The 22,848-nt window shown below is 43.2% G+C and overlaps 1 protein-coding gene across 1 annotated transcript; it reads right to left on the bottom strand.

The window, feature by feature from the left end:
* Window positions 1-2,489: 2,489 nt before the first annotated feature.
* RPL37 (ribosomal protein L37) lies at window positions 2,490-14,200 on the bottom strand. The gene is made up of 4 exons (XM_068118473.2): window positions 14,131-14,200; window positions 13,672-13,807; window positions 6,621-6,705; window positions 2,490-2,648 (listed from the first exon to the last, which is right to left on the bottom strand). The coding sequence occupies exons 1-4, from the start codon at window positions 14,131-14,133 to the stop codon at window positions 2,588-2,590; spliced, it is 285 nt and encodes a 94-aa protein (XP_067974574.1). The 5' UTR covers window positions 14,134-14,200; the 3' UTR covers window positions 2,490-2,587.
* Between the last annotated feature and the right edge of the window lie 8,648 nt (window positions 14,201-22,848).

The following is a 22,848-nucleotide window of genomic DNA, read 5'->3' on the forward strand; positions in this document are numbered from 1 at the left end:
GGAGCACATTTTACAGCAATTACAGCTGTGATTCTGTTGGGATAGGTCTCCACCAACTTTGCACACCATCATTGGGCAGTATTTTCCCATTCTTCTGTACAAAACTGTTCAAGCTCAGTCAAGTTGTGTGGGGAATTACGTGGTGGTGAGGCCTTTTGAATCACCTGGTGGTGAGGCCTTTTGAATCACGTGGTGGTGAGGCCTTTTGAAATTTGTGGTGGTGAGGTGTAATCATCCCAAACTTCCAATCTGCACCTACCCCTCCCGTATGTATGTGCTGAGTTGTTCTTTTAAAAAAAAAAAATTCCACCTAAATCGCCTATACAAATGTAATATCACAAATACTACAAATAAATTTGTGCAAGATAATTGTTTGTATTATGATTGGTTTAAATCATGTCAACATAGCAACTCAGGTACAATCATTATCCTCAGCTAAAACAAGCCCGTTCCTTTGTAACGAGGATTGGTGAGCCGAGGCAAGCTGATACAGTGGGGAGAACAAGTATTTGATACACTGCCGATTTTGCAGGTTTTCCCACTTACAAAGCACGTCAAGGTCTGTAATTTTTATCATAGGTACACTTCAACTGTGGAAGACGGAATCTAAAACAAAAATCCTGAAAATCACATTGTATGATTTTTAAGTAATTAATTTGCATTTTATTGCATGAAATAAGTATTTGATACATCAGAAAAACAGAACTTAATATTTGGTACAGAAACCTTTGTTTGCAATTACAGAGATCAGACGTTTCCTGTAGTTCTTAACCAGGTTTGCACACACTGCAGCAGGGATTTTGGCCCACTCCTCCATACAGATCTTCACCAGATCCTTCAGGTTTCGGGGCTGTCGCTGCGCAACACAGACTTTCAGCTCCCTCCAAAGATTTTCTATTGGGTTCAGGTCTGGAGACTGGCTAGGCCACTCCAGGACCTTGAGATGCTTCGTACGGAGCCACTCCTTAGTTGCCCTGGCTGTGTGTTTCGGGTCGTTGTCATGCTGGAAGACCCAGCCACGCCCCATCTTCAATGCTCTTATTGAGGGAAGGAGATTGTTGGCCAAGATCTCGCGATACATGGCCCCATCCATCCTCCCCTCAATACGGTGCAGTCGTCCTGTCCCCTTTGCAGAAAAGCATCCCCAAAGAATGATGTTTCCACCTCCATGCTTCACGGTTGGGATGGTGTTCTTGGGGTTGTACTCATCCTTCTTCTTCCTCCAAACACGGCGAGTGGAGTCTAAACCAAAAAGCTCTATTTTGGTCTCATCAGACCACATGACCTTCTCCCATTCCTCCTCTGGATCATCCAGATGGTCATTGGCAAACTTCAGACGGGCCTGGACATGCGCTGGCTTGAGCAGAGGGACCTTGCGTGCGCTGCAGGATTTTAATCCATGACGGCGTAGTGTGTTACTTATGGTTTTCTTTGATACTGTGGTCCCAGCTCTCTTCAGGTCATTGACCAGGTCCTGCCGTGTAGTTCTGGGCTGATCCCTCACCTTTCTCATGATCATTGAGGCTCCACGAGGTGAGATCTTGCATGGAGCCCCAGACCGAGGGAGATTGACTGTCATCTTGAACTTCTTCCATTTTCTAATAATTGCGCCAACAGTTGTTGCCTTCTCACCAAGCTGCTTGCCTATTGTCCTGTAGCCCATCCCAGCCTTGTGCAAGTCTACAAATTTGTCCCTGATGTCCTTAGACAGCTCTCTGGTCTTGCCCATTGTGGAGAGGTTGGAGTCTGATTGATTGAGTGTGGACAGGTCTGGAGACGGCTTTGCGGTCGGTCTTTGCGGTCGGAGACGGTCTGGAGACGTCTTTTATGCAGATAACGAGTTCAAACAGGTGCAGTTAATACAGGTAATGAGTGGAGAATGGGAGGGCTTCTTAAAGAAAAAACTAACAGGTCTGTGAGAGCCGGAATTCTTACTGGTTGGTAGGTGATCAAATACTTATTTCATGCAATAAAATGCAAATTAATTACTTAAAAATCATACAATGTGATTTTCAGGATTTTTGTTTTAGATTCCGTCTTCCACAGTTGAAGTGTACCTATGATAAAAATTAGACCTTTACGTGCTTTGTAAGTGGGAAAACCTGCAAAATCGGCAGTGTATCAAATACTTGTTCTCCCCACTGTATATATATATATATATATATAGTGTGTGTTGTCCAATAGAACCACCCTATCTATTACCATGGTCAGTGAGTGAGAGTTATTAGAAAAAAGCTTTATATAACTTCATGAGGCAACAAATGTTTTTTTTTTTTCAAAGGTTATGAACTATGACTCCCTGTGATTCGAACCACCCACCAACCTCTGAAACAGAGCAGATGTTCTAGCCATTCCACCACCGAGCATTCAAAATGGTGACATTTGATGCAGATAGCATATGACCAAATTGTAAATTCCTGCACTCATGTACAGGTTACACTTGTATAGAATTCTCATCGAGCATAATCAGATGACCAAATACCATCCAGTATATTCTTAATTTTTATTGAACAAAGCATATTCAGACAGGTCCGATTGCATTAACACAACGGCAGTTGAAGATGTACTGTTCTTGATGACGTTGCCTTCACGATGCCGCTTGGCGGGAACGCTTGGGTTTTGCAGATCCACCTTCACGGAAGCCATTTCTAGAAGAGACAAATTTCAATTTTAAATGTCCTCACTCGCACACCTTCCCACCACGTCCAAGCACTTTGCTGTGCCTGACCAACGGTATATATTAAGTGCAGTGTCTGTCTTGTCTCGTCACAAAACTACTACCTCAAACTTTTGTGAAATCGTACCAAACTTCTGGCATGCACCTGTCTCTCCCGTGTGTATGTCCTACGGGTGTTTTTTTTTTCCAACTTCCATTGTTTATAAAATGTAATATCACGTATATTACAAATACATTTGTGCAAAATAATTGTATTACATGTAAACCACGACAAAACAGCAACTCAGGTACAGTCATCTATCTATATATCTACATTTCTGCTTAGTGAGTGTGTTGTCACTGAACTACTCCCTCAAACTTTTGTTTCCATGGTTGTGAAGTGTTTTTAATAATGTGGTGGTGAAGTGTTTTTAATAATGTGGTGGTGAAGTGTTTTGAAATTCAGTGTTGGCTTAGCGGTTAGGGTGCCAGCTTGGGATCCTAGGATCCTGGGTTCGAATCCCGGTCGATCGCTGAATTAACGCCAGGAGGGTTGGTTGACTCCTGTCGTCCTTCTGAGGTCGGCAAATTGAGTACCAGCTCACTGGTAATTCCCTGTGTGTCGCAAAAGCCGACTAACAGGGTTGGCGGCAGGAAGGGCGTCCGGCCATAAAACATTGCTTCAAAAAGAAAAAGGCCAACCCCTGCTCTGCGGGGAAAAATAGCCCCTAAAGGTGGTTCGTCAAGAGCAGATGTTGAGGGAGTGGGTGGGGTGTCATAACTACATTACTGTTCACCATGTTTACTCAGACCCCCAAGATCGTGAAAACCATAACGTCCAGCTAATGAACTTCAAACCAGACACATTGGTGGCAACAGTCTGGTGACTGAAGCCTCACTGAGATTGCAACAAAACTACAGCTAAATTGCGATCCCTGACATTATGAGCACGTGCTAAAGAAGGCAAATAAAAACGCACAAGTATATGAATGAATGAATGATCGTTTTAAGGCCATTTTCCCCGCTGGAGCGGGGGTTAGCCTTGCGGGCCCCATGACAATCATGGTTCCCTGTTTGAGGCAATGTTTTTATGGCCGGATGTCATTCCTGACGCCAACCTTTGGTCGCCTCTTCGATGCACAGGGATACGGTGTACCTATTCTAAACCGGGGTACACACCGGGATCATTCATCCCAGCAAGCTGGTACTCAATTGGCCGACCTCAGAAGGATAACAGGCTGAGTCAACCCCCCTGGCGTTAATTCAGCGATCGACCGGGATTCGAACCCAGGATCCAAGGATCCCAAGCCGGCACCCTAACCGCTAAGCCACCACCAACACAAGTATATATCGATAAATAATTTGAAGGAATTTGTCTTTATAATGTTACCTGTCAGTTAACACCCATAATAAAGTGTTTAGTTGTTAGATTATTGTGCTGAAAATTAAGATGGTATAAAGTGAGTTAGCAAAAGGTAGAGCAATAATCTTCGTTCTTTAACAGCCACTATTATTCCCACGTTCTTGTCAGGTTGGCCAGGGGAAAGTTTTTGGCCCAAATCTTTCAGAACCGGCTCGCCAGGCCTGACGTTTGAACAAGTAGTTGGGGTAGGAATTTGTAACTTGTTCAGGGTGCCGGCAATAGCTCGCCGACTCTTCGCGAAGGACACGGTGGGATCTTTTAACGTCCACAAACTAACTTTAACCAATTTAACCAACTAAACTTTCAACCAACTAACGTCTTTTAACATCAACACCGACAGACAGGGCGCCCAGTTTAACGTCCATCCGAGAGACGGCACAGCCGTTGATCAATTACCCTGCCTGTGAAACACCGGGATGTGACGGTTTATAGTGGAGTTGGGATTCAAAGTCAGGCTGGACAGCCTAGAGGCGAGTGTGCGTACCTCTAGGCCATCATGTCAGCCCAAGATGGAGCAATTAATAATTATACAATCCGTGCTCATTAAAAACATCAAACTTGTTGAATCTTATGGGCGATTACCTGCACTGTAGGACAACTTCCTGTCGAGAGCTGGTAATAAAGAGCAATTTTGGGAAAATACATTTTTTTTAACCATTGAGGCTGAGAATGATGTTTTGCACTGGTGAGAGGACTCTCAATAACTTAACACTCAAGATGTATGGGGAAGGGTTCCACCCTGATGCAAAGACTGGCCAAAGATGGCGAATAGATTGGAACGTAGTGCAAGTTTCATTTTTGAAATGTACATCCATACAAAGAGAGTTTTGACTCCAATCAAAACAACAGTTGGAGTGTGTGTATCTTCAAAATATGACAAAAGGTACCTCAGTTAAAGGAGGAAGCAGCATAAAACGGAAGGTGATTGGAGGAGAAGAACGATGTTTAAAATGGTAAAGGGTGTGGGGGATGGAGTATCATAGAATGGGGTCGACTTAAGATTCATTGATATTCAAATTGGTTTAAGGACGCTGCATCAGGTTCAGCAGCGACATGCCTCGCCACGTGACTCCAAAAGAGCTTTTGGTCAATACGTTATTTACCCAATCACGAGATAAAACCATTAATTTTGACATTACGTGATGTAGAGGTTTATAATCTTGTTATTTAATCAAACCCCTTGAAGTACCACAACTTCCGCAAGGCTCAAATGTTGTCAAGCAAAAGCTCCTTTTTCCAGTTCAGTCAGCACATTCAGCCAAATACTCGTTAGTTTGCTAATCACCAGAGAGGTCGTTGTGGGTTTGACTGGTGGTGCTGGGATGGGTGAAATTGAGCGATGGGTTAATTGGCCAGATGGGATAAGTAATAGCTCAGATGTTGCGAAGCAATTACGCAGAGGTCGGTTCGTCTCTTCCTCTTTGCAACCCGCATTAGTCACCTGCCAAAAAGGTCATCGGCACTATTACTGAAACAAATTGGAAATTTTAATTTCCGAGGTTGAACTAAAACATCCCAGGCAAAGATTCAGGGAGTCCGTCAGATGCCAGAGGAGGCAAAAGTGAAATTGTGAAGCAAAGGGACAGCAGCGTGGTCGGCCAGGCAGACCAATGGCACCAGGAAAATGGCACAGAGCAAATGAAAAGGAGAGAGTATGGCAAGCAACAGTGAACTACTCAAAGGTTCCTGGCTACGCCTGGAACTGTTCCGTGTACCACAAACAGGTTAATGTGTGGCAAGCATTTCTGTTGGTCAGGATGCACGCAGCAATAGCTGGTGTGGCACTTGATTCCTGGTACCCACTAGTGATGGGGTCGGATCTCAATTAATGTCGTGGAGGGTTTGACCAGTTCACTCCGAGGACGAGCTTCTGCTCCTCGCTGTCATGGTAACCAACTACTGTGGAGGAGTGGTCCAATTTATACGGATCATGCATTCTGACCCTTCGGGATTAGAATGCGTTTGAACATGTATTTCAGCTTTTGGGTAGAGGTGCATGTGTATGCTCAAGGGACAGTCTTGTTGGAGTGTGTACTTTGGCCATGGGGTCAAGCTGTTTAAAGGTCATTGTTTTTACATTTTTTTATACAAAAAAACAAACAAACAAAAACAAAACAAAACAAAGACTTCCCCATAAGGAGGGTGAACAAACCCAAAACATGTGCCCATGCGTATGCCCACTATAGGGTGGTCTGGTCCATAAAATTGAGAATTACATTCTCTTTTGCGCACAGCTGACGTAGAATAGCCAGGCTGCTACTTGGCGGGGGATGGCCAAATACACCCTCCGCATGAGGTTGTTTAAACATGACAGGAAGGAGCCCGCACATAAGTACAAAACACATTTGAAGAGTACAGATTGGGAAGGAGGGAAGGTAAAAGCACGACTCGTGAATATAAATCGAGGTTGAAGAAGCTACACCACGTGAAAATCTAAATATATATACGCAGGATGGAAAACAAATGACAACAGTCTGACTCGGCCAATCAAGATGAAAATGATGCAAAAGCAAAAGGTGCTGCTCCGAAAGCGAAACTCACTTGAAGCGGCGGTACACGCGTTTCAGGTAGCGCATGCGACCAGTCCCAGTGGTGCTACGGCGTTTTGCCTTCTCGCTCCAGTTGTCTGGATGGGAAAGGGAGAGCACATCGATCAACCTTCCTGGCAAAAGCCTCATGATGTGACAAGTAAACTCAGACACCACCAATAGCAATGATAACGTTGACTCCACGATTAAAATCAGAACGCGCAGTGTCATAACGAGATGCGCAAATGATAGATTTAATGAAAAAAAGAAGGTAGAACTAAATATCAAAACGCATTAGTTCATGACTTACATATTTCTGTCTGGTAAATATCAAGTTTCTCACTTTTTGTTTTGGGAAGTTAAATAACGTCATCTCGTACCAAGGGCATGTTGTCTTTAGTGCTAGCTGCCATCAAAGACTTGCTGCAGCAGAAGGCCTCAGCAAAACAAAAAGCATCCAAACTCTTAAAACGTTTCTGATGCAGATAACTGAGATCCGTAAAGAAATTTCACCAAAATGAGAAACAGGTTTCAGGGAAGAGGTTTATCATCGGCCAAGGCCACAGCACACTCCGTACCAGGAGCAAAATGTTTGTAAACGGCCACATAACTTGAATTGAAGAGACTGTGAATAATGTTCTGGCACCATGTCTGCCATGTAAAAGGACGGACAACACAATCAGGCGTTTACAAGTGTTCCGCACACAAGGAGTTTGGTTTTGGATGAACATTGAACAAGCATCACTTGTGTATTTGTGGGAATTCTTGTATTCAGAAGCTGATCCTTTGCAAACAAAGAAAAACAACAAAGTGATCTCACGCTAAAGACCAATGGGTTACCGAGTCCATGGAGAAGGTTCAAAGAGCACAAACAGGTGCTCACAGATTTGAGAGTAATGGAAGCGGCTTCAAAACGTTTGTTCTTCCTGATTTTTACCTCCGCCGCCGAAGGTGGACGGACGCTATGTTTTCAAGCCTGTCTGTTCATGTCTGTGAGCCGGACATCTCAAAAAGTTGAGGATGGATTCAAATGAAATTTGGACAGGTTGGGTGCGTGACAATGGCAAAACGATTAGATTTTGGTGAAGATCCAGATCCTAAAATATTTTAAGCGATGCTTCACCATTGAGTTATAAGGCCAAAAACCATATATACCATTATACTGTGTATCATAAAGTTGTGGACGACTTATGACAAAACCAGGTGGACGAGTTGTTTTGGTGAAAAGAACAAGCGATTCGATTTTGGTTGAGGTTCGAGCATTGAACACATGACCTGTAAACATGTATCGCTGCAATCACCAACGAGGGAGTTTCCATTCAACCAATCATGCGACCAGATTCTGCACATCAACAAAATTTCAAAATTTTACGTCGTCATTACTCCCGAATCAAGGTGAGCGTCAGGACTCGAAGTCCTATTTTTATTACAGCAAGAACCCTTCGGAATAAAAGTCTGATCGGCACACGGATGGACGGATGCGCCTTGCAATAACAGATACACGTATTACGAAGGTACAAATTGTTTGGCAGCGATTTTCTACTTTTTTACTTGAACCCAATAATTGCCCTGGGGTGTTTAATGGAGGGAAGGGTTTTCTTTTTTTATGCCCTTCTCGGGGGATGAGGGGTGCTTATTGGTTGGGAAGGGGGTGCGTTTATTGGAGGGAATACGGAAGTTAATCTGTCATTTTAAATAAATAATTTAATGAACAGCTAAGTGTGATCGTATTAAAAACTAGACCGGCACTCAGCAGAGCGCATACCTCCACAGGCTGTACAGTTTGTTTTGTATCAATGATAGGCTGGATTCAGACCGGAACCAAAATCTAATCATTTCGTCCTCGTCACATACACCACATCTCTGCCAAATTTCGTCCAAATCCGTCCACAACTTTTTGAGATATCCTGCTATGTATCATTTTTGGCCCTATCTCCCAATGGTGAAGAATCACTTTAAAAAATCCGAGTAGCCGGATCCAAATCCGGATCTTCACCAAAATCGAATCATTTCGTCCTCGTCACATACGCCACATCACTGCCAAATTTCGTCCGAATCCGTCCCCAACTTTTTGAGATATATTGTTCACAAACAGACAGACAGGGGTGAAAACATGACCTCCTTTGGTGGCGGAGGTAAAAATAAATTTCCCATCAAAATACGTGTATGGATTTAATCAACATTTAAATCTCCTTTTTTTTCTCTCTCTTCTTATCTCCATTCAATGAGATTGTTGGAATCATATTGTAGAATAATGGGGTCGTCTGACTTTGCTTTGGATCACGTGCCGCTTGCAATCTTGCATGTCAGCAGCGTCCACCAACTGGACAAATGTAGCCAATCACAAAAGCACAACCTGGTTCTATTTTGTGCTTAACACTAGTTCAAGACAAGTGGTATTTGATTTGCCTTTGCTGCGCAAGTAAGACGAAGTGACCCAAACATCCTGGTTTGTAGTCCGGCAGCTAAGCAAAATATAGCATAACAATTGTGCATTTTGTGAGGAAAGCACCAAATTTGGCACACTAGTAGACTATCATATTATGAAAAGATCTGGATATTGGGCCATCTCAGATTCAGAGATTTGATTTTTGCAAGATTTGCAGATTTTGCAGATTTGCAAGCTGAGATTGCAACGCCAGGGACGGCCGACTCCTTCCTGCGAGCTGCCCACGTCACCCGCACAAGAAGAGCTCATCAAATCACTGCAGCGGCACTGCACATCCTGCAACACCGTGCGTATGAACGCCACTGTATGACATATGCTGATGATGCAGAAGACCTGCCTGAGTTCGAAGACTGGTGTCACCAGAGAGGAGAAGACATTCCCAACTTTCAGTACTGGGCAACTGTGCTGGAACTAGAGATGTTGGTACTGGTCTACGTGCGTTCTCTGCGGCAGGCTTCATTCACGATGTACCTTGATGCCCTGACGGAACTGGTCCCATGGTTCCATGCCTTAGACCACACACACTATGCCAGGTGGGTCCCTGTTCACCTGAGGGACATGGTTGCACTCCCAATGAAGCACCCAGATGTAGCCAGAGAATTCAGGGCTGGCAACTTCACTGTACAGAAGACGAAGAAGGTGTTCTCTTCGATCCCAATCGAATCGAAATCTTGCAAAAATCAAATCTCTGAATCTGAGATGGCCCAATATCCAGATCTTTTCATAATATGATAGTCGACTAGTGTGCCAAATTTGGTGCTTTCCTCACAAAATGCACAATTGTTATGCTAAGTTGCCCCACTATTGGAGGAAGCTTTGTTGCAAAATAAATAATGCCTCCGACCACCTTCGGGGGCGGAGGCATAAAAACGATATCAGGACCAACAGTACACTCAAAATGTCTGTTATCTTATCGCAGACTAGCAAGTGCATGCTTGGCCTTTTGTTTAAAAAAAAAATTTTTTATCAGGCTGTGGCCCCTGGTCCTATCACCGTCTATTTTGCTGAAAAACGTATGCACCTATTTTGTTAGTATTCTTCATTATCTCGAACATCTCTCTCATATCCTCTCGTAATCGCCCCCTTTCTAATGCATAAAATCCTGTCGTCCTTCAGTCGTTCCTCTGAGCTTAGTCTCACTACCAATCCAGTAGCCCTACGGTGTACCCACTCCATGGCAGCCATGTCCTTCCTCAAATTCAGTGACAAAAATGTTCAAAATATTCGAGATGAGGCCTCACTACATTCCTATACAACGTCAGCACTACATCATTTGATTTATTATTTATCCCCCTATGAATCCAACCTAAACCACTGTGAGCTTTACCTATAGCTGTCTGCATATCCTCCCATATCAGGGACATCAACCGAGTGAACCAGTAACCCCAGATCTTTCTCCTGCGTCACTCACTCCAGCATTGTCCATTGAATTATATTCTGCAGTTGTGATATTCATTACTCTAAAATTACCCATCTAAAGCACCTTTCATGTATTTATATTAAATTGCTTTTGAAAATCTTTCACTCAATCTATGATAGTATCTCAGCTTTCCTTGATCTGTTCACCTCCACCTCCCTCTGCAATCTACTTTGTCGGTAAAGTTGGAAAGACTACCATTATTCCCAATATACCTTGTACCCCTTTCCCCCACCTCCCAAACCGGCCCTCTCTCTTCCACAGATCTACCGACGTCCCTGTTATCTACTGTTGTTGTGCTTGTGTGCTTCCCTCTCCCCCCTCTGGTCTCCCGCTCCCTTTTTTTATTGCATGTTTCATGGGTGTGCCCGTTCTCGTGTGCATTGTGTTGGCTTTACACGAGCCTTGACTCTGTATACAAAAAAAAACAAGTACAGATACATTCAAAGTACACCGCCCCCATGCCAAATAATTAAATATCCTACAGCGCGGCATTGCCGGGGTGCCTCCGGCGCCCGGCAATACCACAGTGCAGCTCATAGAGGCTGCAATGGGAGGGAGAGGTCATTGGTCATTGCATAATTAAAATCAATAAAAGATTATCACAAAATATTTTCTTAATCAATTGGCTAATAGCATAACGAAACCACTAGTACTTCATCAGAAGATGTATCTTTTAGAAATTTAATAACTCATTAATAAAAAATTAAATAATTAATCAATTAATCAATAAATAATTAATCGATTAAATGATTAATCAATAAATCAAAAATATCCTCGATAGCCACATCACTTGGTCACTGTCATGTGCAAATATTAGCTTCCCAACTCAAAAGGTGCCTGAGATATTGGCCAAATGAGAAAGAAAATAAATAAATAATAATCATTGAAAAATTAAATTAATCAATTCTGTCACAGAACACATAAACCACCACCATTTCATCAGAATCTGTAACTGGGGGGAATTTTTTTTTTTTTAGTAATTAATCGAATAATTAAATAATTAATCGATTGATTAATCAATAAATCAAAAATATCCTCGATAGCCACATCACTTGGTCACTCATGTCCAAATATTAGCTTCCTAGCTCAAAAGGTGCCTGAGATATTGGCAAAATGAGGAAAAAAAAAGAAGATTAATAATGAAAATAAATAAATAATAATCATAAAAATTTAAATCAATAATCAATTCAGTCATAGAACACATAAAACACCACCATTTCATCAGAATCTAACTTAAAAAATTTTTTTTAAATCATTAATCAAATAATTAAAAAATTAATTGATTAATTAATAAATCAAAAATAGCCTTTGCAGCCAAATCACCTTGTCATTGACATGTTCAAATATCAGCTTCCTAACTTAAAAGGTGCCTGAGATAATGGCCAGAAGAGAAAGTAAATGTAATTAATTAAATAAGTACTTAATTAATCGCTAATAATTAAATAAATCCTCGATTAATTGATTAAACAAAAAAACAAAAAATACCGTTTTTGACAAAGGACTTGCTCACTACTGTGCCGAAATTTCAGCTTCCGAGCTCAAAGGATGGCCGATATATCGTCCGGACAAACAAGAAAACAAACAAACAAGTACAGATACATTCAAAGTACACCGCCCCCATGCCAAATAATTAAATATCCTACAGCGCGGCATTGCCGGGGCGCCTCCGGCACCCGGCAATACCGCAGTGCAGCTCATTGAGGCTGCATTGGGAGGGAGAGGTGTACACTAATTGATTGATTAATTGTATAATTAAAATCAATAAAAGATTATCACAAAATATTTTCATAATCAATTGGCTAATCGCATAACTAAACCACTAGTGCTTCATCCGAAGATGTATCTTTTAGAAATTTAATTAAATAAGGCATTTATAAAAAATTAAATAATTAATTGATTACTCAATAAATAATTAATCGATTAATCAATAAATAATTAATAGATGAAATGATTAATCAATAAATTAAAAATATCCTTGATAGCCACATCACTTGGTCACTCATGTCCAAATATTAGCTTCCCAGCTCAAAAGGTGCCTGAGATATTGGCCAAATGAGAAAGAAAATAAATAAATGATTAATAATGAAAATAAATAAATAATAATCATAAAAAAATTAAATTATTAATCAATTTGGTCAGAGAACATAAACTACCACTATTTCATCAGAATCTGTAACTTAAAAAAAAAAATTTTTTTGGTCATTAATCGAATAATTAAATAATTAATCGATTAATTGATTAATTAATAAATCAAAAATATCCTTTGCAGCCAAATCACCTGGTCGTTGGCATGTCCAAATATCAGCTTCCTAACTCAAAAGGTGCCTGAGTTAATGGTCAGAAGAGAAAGGAAATTTGATTAATTAAATAAGTACTTAATTAATCGCTAATAATTAAATAAATCCTCGATTAATTGATTAATCAAAAAAACAAAAAAGACCGTTTTTGACAAAGGACTTGCTCACTACTGTACCGAAATTTCAGCTTCCGAGCTCAAAGGATGGCCGAGATATCGTCCGGACAAAAGAAAACAAACAAACAAAACAAACAACCAGAGTGTAAACTGAGTAAGTACTCCCTTTCAGCGTGCGTCATTACCGAGCCCCCTTCCGTGCCCGGCAATGACGATTTGCAGCACCTGGAGATGGCATAGGAAAGGTGCGGTGTACAACAATAATGTTCAAATCATTGACGCAGATTAAACTAGAGCAAAGTCGATGGCGCACCATCACAAATCCCCACCTAAAGTTGAAAGACGGCAAAAAGTTTCACCAGGAATGACCCAATAACAAATTTTGAGTTAGATTATTTTTCCTTTTTGACCCCAGTGACCGTAATCCCCATTCTTTGGAGCATGAACCGGGGGTCAAATAAAAAATTCGTTACATATTTCAGGTGTCACCCAAAGTTAATTGCATATAAAAAGTTTCAATAAAAACTTTTAAAATGTGACCTTAATTGCATTTTTTGGTATTTGACCTTTTGACCACGCCCCAGGGGGAGGGGCCAATGGTATTTGACCGTTTGACCACGCCCCAAGGGGGAGGGGGCAAAATTACACTGCTGATTGGAGCTTCGTACCACGTGGTGATCAAAACTACTAGGTTTGGGGAATTTCTGATTTTCTGCCCAACTGGTAGGAGATTTCATCAAAAGCTGCGATAGTAATGCCGACCATATAATTATAATACTTACACTTTCTCTTCCTCTTGTCTGGGTACCCGCATTTGGCACAGCGGGACTTCTGGATGTGGTACGCCTTGGAACCACAGCGCCGGCACAGAGTGTGGGTCTTATTACGGCGCTTTCCGAATGACGATGTTCCCTTCGTCTGAAAAACACGGACTTGCTCGCTGCACAAAGCTCCACGAATATCACGTTAATAGAACATTACGGAACCAGAATACAACGACCACGGTCCCCACGGTTGTTTTATCAATGGAGCGTCGGGAGCGCCATTGGTGGTGATAGAGAAGCAAGGCCCAAGCCTGAAGCGGCCGAGCCAGTATCGCAAACAGACATAGTTAATTTAAAATAAACTTCTCCACACGAAACTATAACAAAAGTATCATTCAAGGACGGTCCACCGATAAATCAAAGCGAAAAATGAGGTGGATGCTCACGGATTGAATCCCAGTATGGACCAACACTCACCATGATGAACCCACGTGGAACCGGAAAAGGAAAGGCAGTTGCACAACACAAACCGGATGTACGTAATTGAAAAATCTGATGCAGTTGTTGTTGTTGTTTTTTGTAATTTATGTTTCAGTAGTTTTTATTTATTATCTCGCATTATGGTATCATTTGTAAAGTCTTTGTTATGATTCGGATGGGCTTTGAACCACCGACCTCACCAATTCAGAGCCGACGCTCCACCATGACACGACCGAGTTTGGTGACGTAAGCAAGGACTCGCTTTTAACAACTGTTTGTAGTAACTATTAAATGTAGAAAGGGGGTCGTGAATGGAAATCGGTCTGTGCATTTTGTGACGGCCCTACGGACGATTTTAGCGTTGATAGATAGCCGAGAGCATCATTGGAAGAGCGTCCTTGGAAAATACGTTAAATTGTGTATAACTTGCTCAAATGTCTTGGCGTGGATCACCTTCTGGATCCAGGGAAGCACATTCAACCACAGTTTATATTAGTGTTCGGTACTGGTACTTGATTAATCATACAACAGGGACGACGTAGTTTGTGACGCAACACCCTGCCAGCATTAGGACCAGTACAACAAACAGTATCTAAATATCTATAAAGCTCAGTTGACTTTTTGCTCCACCAAATAACAGCGAAACGGAGTTGAGTAAAAGGGTGAAACTTCTACAGATGCTGTGATAAATATCTACCTCTGTCGGTTTGAATGTTTGAAAGAGAATAGACGTCTGGATCAATTTTTGAATCTAATTTAAATCCCGATTTATATATATCTATCTATAATTCCACTAATCTCTGTGTGTGTGTGTGTGTGTGTATGTCTGTGTGTGTGTTTGTTTGTCTGTGACCGCTGTTTCTCGACAACCACGGGTCCGATATACTTGCAACTTGCCAGGTATATTGCTGGGGACCCGAGGATGTGCCTTTTCAAGGTTTGAAATTAATCGGACAAGTAGTTACCGAGCTATGTCCAAAAAACGATTCAACCAATCAGAGAGCAGCGAGCTATCACGTGTGCCGAACGTGGCGAACAGACTCTGCCTCGGACGGCACATTTGAGAGCGTATTCATTTATTTCACGTTGGCAAACTATGTTGGCGTTAAACTATGTTTTAAAACTAATTAAAACTAATTTGCGATTCATCGTAACTGCGATTTGCGACCTTCCGGACAGTGAAGACTTCACTTCCGGCAGCCAATCACAGAACGCGTTGTTGCGAGCCGAGCCGAGCGCGTGCGCCATTACGGTTCGTAATTCGATTTCTTCCGGAGAAAATAATAATTTCTCGATTTCTTATGCGCATTATTTCTCCCAGAGCGAAGGGCGGAAGCGAAGAGTGTTGTTTTTTTTGTTTACGGGCGTACGGGCGTACGGGCGGGGTAGAGCGTACGGGTAGCGTTTTTTTTTTTTTTTGGCAAGGAACGGGCACCCACGTACCCTAGTATATATAAACGTACCCTAGTATATATAGGCATGCCCTAGTATATATAAACGCGAGTTGTCTGTGTGTGTGTCCGCGTTTTATTCAGAGATGGCTGAACGGATCTTCATTAAACTTTCAGAGGTTCATCAGTGAGTGCCTGGGAGTGTTTTCGGCAAAAAAATAAATAAATTCTGAAATAAAAAAAAGGTTGTTTTTTTGGATTTAAAAAACAAAAACAAATCGCTCATTAGTGCCTAAGCCTTTTTAAAATTAATGACAGTTATATACAAGTACACATTCGCATAAATAAATACAAAACAATTACCAGACATTTGAATACAAATAAATCAAACAATTCCGGAAGTGTACAAATTTGGTAGTACGGCTTCTTCTTCTTCCTGATCGGCATCACACAACTCAGAAACGTGAGCCACATTCACTCAAACGTGTCACATTCACTCAGAAACATGAGCCATATTCACTCAAACGTGTCACATTCACTCAGAAACATGAGCCATATTCACTCAAACGTGAGTCACATTCACTCAGAAACATGAGCCATATTCACTCAACCGTGTCACATTCACTCAGAAACATGAGCCATATTCACTCAAACGTGAGTCACATTCACTCAGAAACATGAGCCATATTCACTCAAACGTGTCACATTCACTCAGAAACATGAGCCATATTCACTCAAACGTGTCACATTCACTCAGAAACATGAGCCATATTCACTCAAACGTGAGTCACATTCACTCAGAAACATGAGCCATATTCACTCAACCGTGTCACATTCACTCAGAAACGTGAGCCACATTCACTCAAACGTGTCACATTCACTCAGAAACATGAGCCATATTCACTCAAACGTGTCACATTCACTCAGAAACATGAGCCACATTCACTCAGAAACATGAGCCATATTCACTCAACCGTGTCACATTCACTCAGAAACGTGAGCCATATTCACTCAAACGTGAGTCACATTCACTCAGAAACATGAGCCATATTCACTCAGAAACGTGAGCCACTCCCCTTCCTCTCCTGTCTCGCCCCTCCTCACCCTCTCCCCACCCTTCCCCTTCCCCCTCCCCCTCTCCCCACCCTTCCCCTTCCCCCTCCCCCTCTCCCCACCCTTCCCCCTCCCCCTCTCCCCACCCTTCCCCCTCCCCCTCTCCCCACCCTTCCCCCTCCCCTTCCTCCTCCCTCCTTCCCTCCCCTCCTCCTCCCTCCTTCCCTCCCCTCCCCTTTAAGATATAAACTCTCTGTAAAAGATCTCCACTTCTGACTGCTCCCCTTCGCCCTAGAGTACCTACATAAAGAGAGTAGCGGCATCGGGGGACCAGAAATTTAGGGTCACGTGACTCCAGGTGCCATTTTGTTTCACACGCGATCGCGTATCAATCAACGCCGTACACAGCTTAAAACGAATTAGTACTGAAAGTTTGGTGATCAAAAAATCTGACAAAATGACGGGATGTTGCGCCTTTGGATGCAGCAATAAATCGGAGAATGGGTCCAAGATGTATAGGTTCCCTGCAAATCCACAAAGACGGAAAGTATGGGAGAACAAAGTGAGCAGAGTGGGATGGAAACCAACTTCGTCATCGTGTTTGTGCGAGGTAGGCAGTGGTGATATCGGTCCCATGTATTAATATTGGCGTATGTATCGGTTGATCGGTTCGCACGAAAAGGGAGGAGCTTAATCGTATGACGTCATGAAAAAACGCGATGACGCAGCCTCGCAGAACAAGAGCGGAATCTCCATACAGTTCCAGGGGTGTGTGTGTATGTGTGTATGTGTATATGTGTGTGGGTGTATATGTGTACGTGTGTGTGTGTGTGTGTGTGTGTGTGCGCGTTCATATATGTGTGTGTGTGTGTATATATATGTCTGTGTGTGTATGTGTATATATGTGTGTGTGTATATATGTGTATATGTGTGTATTTGTATTATTTAATTATTTACCAAGAAGACAATATCTTTTTTTTCTTCTTCATTTTGCTTATAAAACTCAATAAGACATACTCGATATAATAGTACATTCTTTCCAAAAACCCTATTTGTAATCATATTACCCTGTCATAAAATGATTTTGCCATGACAATATGTGATCTACCATTGTCTCGACTAAGAATTTTACTTTTCTCGAGCAAACGAACTTGGGGTACCACCTTATGGACCACTTATTTGTGGCCGAGCACCACCATGGACCCCAATGTTTTGGGGCATGACCCCTTTGTTGGGAGGGGCCAAGGGCCTTGCTCACGGACCACGGTAACGTGGCACCTATGCCCAACAGGTGGACCACAATAGTCGGTCCCTGTTGGCCATAAATAACAAAACGGTCAGACAATTTTCAATTTACAAAACAACTGACAAAAGTTTTACATTTTGAACATGCGTAACGGTAAGACGTCCTTAACTCAGAATGTCCAGCCACCAAATTATTATTTGCAAATACTTATTTCAATATTATGAAACCCCCACTAGAACTGTCTTGTTGCTAATGCACTTGTTCCATTATTGAATAATATTTTTTGTCCATGACATGTCATGAAATGACAGAAAATAATCAAGGTTTCATCAACATACTGGTATGACAACAATTAAGTACAAATTAATTTGTCGACAGACATCGAGAATTATTTCCTTATAATTATTTATATTTTTATTCAAATTGCTTTTGTCTTTGTAACTTTTGCAGCCGAGGCTGACTTACATTACCAATTACAAATAAGATGAAAACCTGCCAAAAAAAAATGTAAATCTAAGCAGAGTCACACTTCACTCTAAGAGTAAAAAGGCAAAGCAATGATCAAAACAGCTTTCCTCCTAATCTGATGTCTTTTGCTACAGTATTACAGTAATTCATGTGCCATTTATTGAACTTGAAGCCGTTGTTGAGCTTAATGTAGCTCTTCCATATCAGAAGTTCAACTTCAATATTCTCCTGAGCTAGTGATTTGAAGAGTGACAACCACCTTTGAAGAGGAGTGACAAATGCAGTGATATTTGTTGGTACCATTACCCAGCACCAGATGCACAAGTCTTTCCTCTACAAAAACACACATACACACAAGCACACAGAGAGAGAGAGAGAGAGAGAGAGAGAGAGAGAGAGAGAGAGGATAATGAGTTGCATAAAGGAGGGGGGGGGGGGGGGGTGGGGAAACGACTTTGCCATACAGCCAAGGTTTGGACCATGTAGATATTAGTTCACTGGCGGTGCGGCAAGCGCTCGCACCGCGCGCTGGCGAGTGAAACAAAATGGCGTCAATGCGGAAGTTGTCGCTACTCTCTTTATGTAGGTACTCTACTTCGCCCTCTCCCCACCCTCCCCTCTCCCTCCGCCCCTCCCCTCACCCCCTCCACTTTAAGATATAGATTCTCCGTAAGAGCTTCCACTTCTCACTGCTCCCCTTCCCCCCCTCCCCTCCCATCCCCCCCTCTCCTCCTCTCCTCACCCCCTCTCCTCCCCTCCCCTCCACCCTGTTCCCCTTCCCTCCCCCACCCAGCAACGCCGGGTAATTTTGCTAGTAATGTATAATCGGGTCGGGAATCGAAACCAGATTCGACAGTCCAACTCCCCCCTCCCTCCACACCCCCCTGTCCCTCCCCCACCCCTTTCCTCGAAGTGACGGGTTGTATCTTAAAATAAGGCAATGTTTGTATTTCTGTTCCTTATGGAATTGAAAAAGGCTTAGCCGACCTCCACCAAATTTTGCATTCTTATTTGGGGATACCTGAACCACGTAATGACATTAAATAATTCCCTCCACGAGTGTGGGGAGATGACTTGCAATTTTGAACAATACATCTTCATTGGCCCATGACAGCACGCCAAAACCGGGATCCAAAAACTCCTACACGCTCAAATCCACGGGGGAGACGTGATTAAAGAGGGCACAAACAAGCTTTTTCTCGTCTTGATCATCTAGGGCTTCGGAGTCTGGTCGTCTTGATATTTCGCTCATCTTCTGGTCCAGTCTGCCTTGTGGATCTTCAGGTCCAGTCTTGTGTCTTGGTGCCCTAACCTAATAGTCCAGGGTCCACGCTCCGCTCGTCATCTTTCCTGGAATTCACGGTGGGACATGGCAGCTTGGAGACATGACGAGCAGGGTCAGTTCTGGGGCAAGGAGGAACAGGACCAAAAAGAGACTGTGCCAAAGTTATTGGGCGGTTCGCTCAGCCGAGCTGACAAGGTGGACGGAACACGACCAGTCCCCATCTTCTCTTTCTCTCACCTCTATAGCTCTCATTTCCTTGTCTCAGATGATTGATGGGTGCCATATGTAAAGTGTAAATTAACTGCCAAGACATCCAGGGACTGAATGCACGTGTAAAGGATAAGTGGGAATGTTATTGCCTGTACATATATGCTTTGTGAATTGCTTTTTGTAAATACGTAAAAAGTTTCAATACATGGTTAAGACGCATTAGTGTCTCGACTCATCCATATATGTCCCAATGCTTGAGTAGGCAACTGGTGATTGGCTAAGACATTGGGCAATAGATAAGAACGCAGCACGTGACTTGGTTCCGCTTGGCCAATCAATTAAGATCCGTCAAGCGACTGTCGGCACGATACTCATTCGTATCGTTAACCTCACTGATAATGGTAACACTGCTTTGGACCTGGGAGCTGGCTCGAGGTTAATGGTACAAAAAGAGATTGTGGTCTTTAAAGACTTGCCGTCCCTCTTGAGTTATGCACGAGCGACGACCGTCACAATATATGTGGGATACAGAGGAGGGAGGGGTTTAAAATGTCACCAGTTTGCATATCTATAAGAGAGATGTTTGTCTGTCAGTGTTACCATTTTTCTCAGTGATGGCCAAACAAATCTTTGCCAAAATTTCAGAGGTTGATCAGTGGGTATCGAGGAGTGTTTTGAGCAAAATAAAATTGACAAAACAAAAAGTCGGATTTTTTTTTCTTTCGTTGCCATGTCGTGCTTAAGCCGTAGTATCGATGTGAAAGGTAACATGAAATCATCCCCGACCCCATTCCTTAGTGGGAGTAGGAAAAGTGTATTAGGAAAAAAAAATTACGCTCATCCTGACAAGAAATATATATTGTTGCGGATTTGAGAATCCTGTGTTTTTTTTTATTGTTGTGTCATGAATCTTGTTGTAAATATCACCCTCCGTAGTGTAAAGGTCAGAGGTCGTCCTCCTAGTTAATCCATATACATGCACGTAGCAAATCATATATCCTTCTAAATAGTTATCTCCTTATTCTATGTAGTTTAAGGCTCTGTTCCCACGAGTTGACACTGCATTGCATCAGGTGACATAAGATAGTTCCCTTCCATATCCCAAAGCCTCGATTGCCAACTGCATTGGGCGGTTTTCTGCATTTGCCGCCATTGCCATGTGCTGTACCTCGGAGAAGAAAGGCGTGTCTCCACCTCGTCATCGGAGGGTGGAGCCAGGAGAGCCTTTGCCGACCAACCAAGCACAAGGGGTTTGGCTTGAGAGGGCGGAGAGAGAACGATCGGGGAGGTTCGCGAAGGTTCGAGGGTGTGGCCTATATAACCCGCGGCGGGACGCCCCCACGAGAGATGAGTCCTTGAAGAGCACGCGACGCACCTGAGACAGGTTGAGGAAGGAGATGCTTGAGGGAGAGAGAAGCACGCATGAGCTTTGAAACCATCGCAGCTTTGAACCACCGCAGCTTTGGGCTTTGACGGCAGTTTCGACCGTGGCCGCGAAGGAACGCCGCCGGGCGAAACCGATCGAGAAGGGGGCGGCGGCTGCTCACTCCCGGCCCGACCGTGCTCCGGTTCCAGTTGAACCTTCCTCTCCTTGCAGCCATTCGTTCCTGCCTTCATCCCCCCCGTGTAAGTCTGCTTGTGGTCCGTCTTTTATGTTGTCCTGGGGTGTAAGTAAGTTTGTATAGGTAAGCTAATATTTGCACTGTGTCTCCTTACTCCTTTCTGTCTTTATTTTCGTATTTTTCCTCCTTCCTTGGTTTATTTTGACTTGTAAATAGTAGTAATAAATTATATTTGTATTTCCTACCTTCGTTCTTCTTCTTCATGCTCGTCGGTCGTCTTTGTGATTTCCCCATTGAAAACCTGTGGCGCGATTTTGGCCAACGTTCAGGATCGGGTTAATCTCTGCTAATGGTTCGTGCCGCGGTTGCTAAACCGCTCGGCAATTAACATCTGTCCGCGGTCGCGAATGAGGTTGCGCACCTGCCTCTCCGGAGGGAGCTTGTGCAACTTCAGGACTCACGTCAGGTCAGTCATAGACGAGGGGATTAATCCCCCCTCGATAAGGGGAAAAGAGGCCGATGTATAGATCCGCAACAAATTGGTGCCAGGAGCGAGATTCGGACCTGAAGCGCGCTTAGCGCGCTCAAATTACGAGTGGCCCACAATTTTTATTTATAACATCTAAATTAAAATCGTGCCATGGGTGGTTAAGGTGATCGGATGCCGGTTGGGGAGTTAGAGGGGGTAGAATCGACCCAGGACCCCAGGGAAATGTATATGGGGGAGAGGGAGGAGGAGAGAAATGAGGATGTGGTTGAGGGGGTATCAGGTACACGAGATGGCACCCTTGCGCAAGTTGGTGCAGAGGCACAAAATGGCGGCGCTGCGGCCGCCGAGTCCGCGGCACTGGTGAAATTGGACCTCTTCATGGCGCAGATGATGGGGTATATGGAAAAAATGGCTGAAAAATCCAGCAGAGAATTGGAACGAATGGAAGACAGAAGGAGGGATGATAGTGAGCAACTGGAAGGCCAAATGGGAGCAATGAGGGACGAAGCCAGGGGTACCAGTGAACAGTTGGGAAAAAAATTGGAGGGAATAGAAAATCAAATCGGGGGATTGAGAGACGGGTTGGGTAGTCTAGAACAAAGGATGGGGGAGCGATTAGAAAATCAAATCGGGGGGCTAGAAGCTAAATGTGAGGGATTAGACAATAAATTTGAGGGTTTAGACAATAAATTTGAGGGTTTAGACAGTAAATTTGAGGGGTTAGACAACGGGATGAAAGGGGTGAAGAATGGGTTAACGGGGTTAGAAAACACAATGGAAGGCAAATTGCGGGAAATAGGGGAGCAATCCGCCCGGGAAATTAAGCAGATGGGAGATCAGATAGAGGAGGTGAAAATCGGGTTGGAAACGAAATTGGATGCCCAGAGGAATGATTTGGAGCAGATGAGGGCAGCCTCTACCAAGGAGATGGGAGAAATGGGGGAGGAGATCAGACGAGGTGTGGGCGAGGAGGTCTCTGGGGTACGTGAGGAGGTAAAGCGAGGTGAGGA

Source organism: Myxine glutinosa, chromosome 1 (assembly GCF_964187855.1).
Source record: "Myxine glutinosa chromosome 1, kmMyxGlut1.1, whole genome shotgun sequence".
In the NCBI taxonomy this organism is placed as follows: Eukaryota; Metazoa; Chordata; class Myxini; order Myxiniformes; family Myxinidae; genus Myxine; species Myxine glutinosa.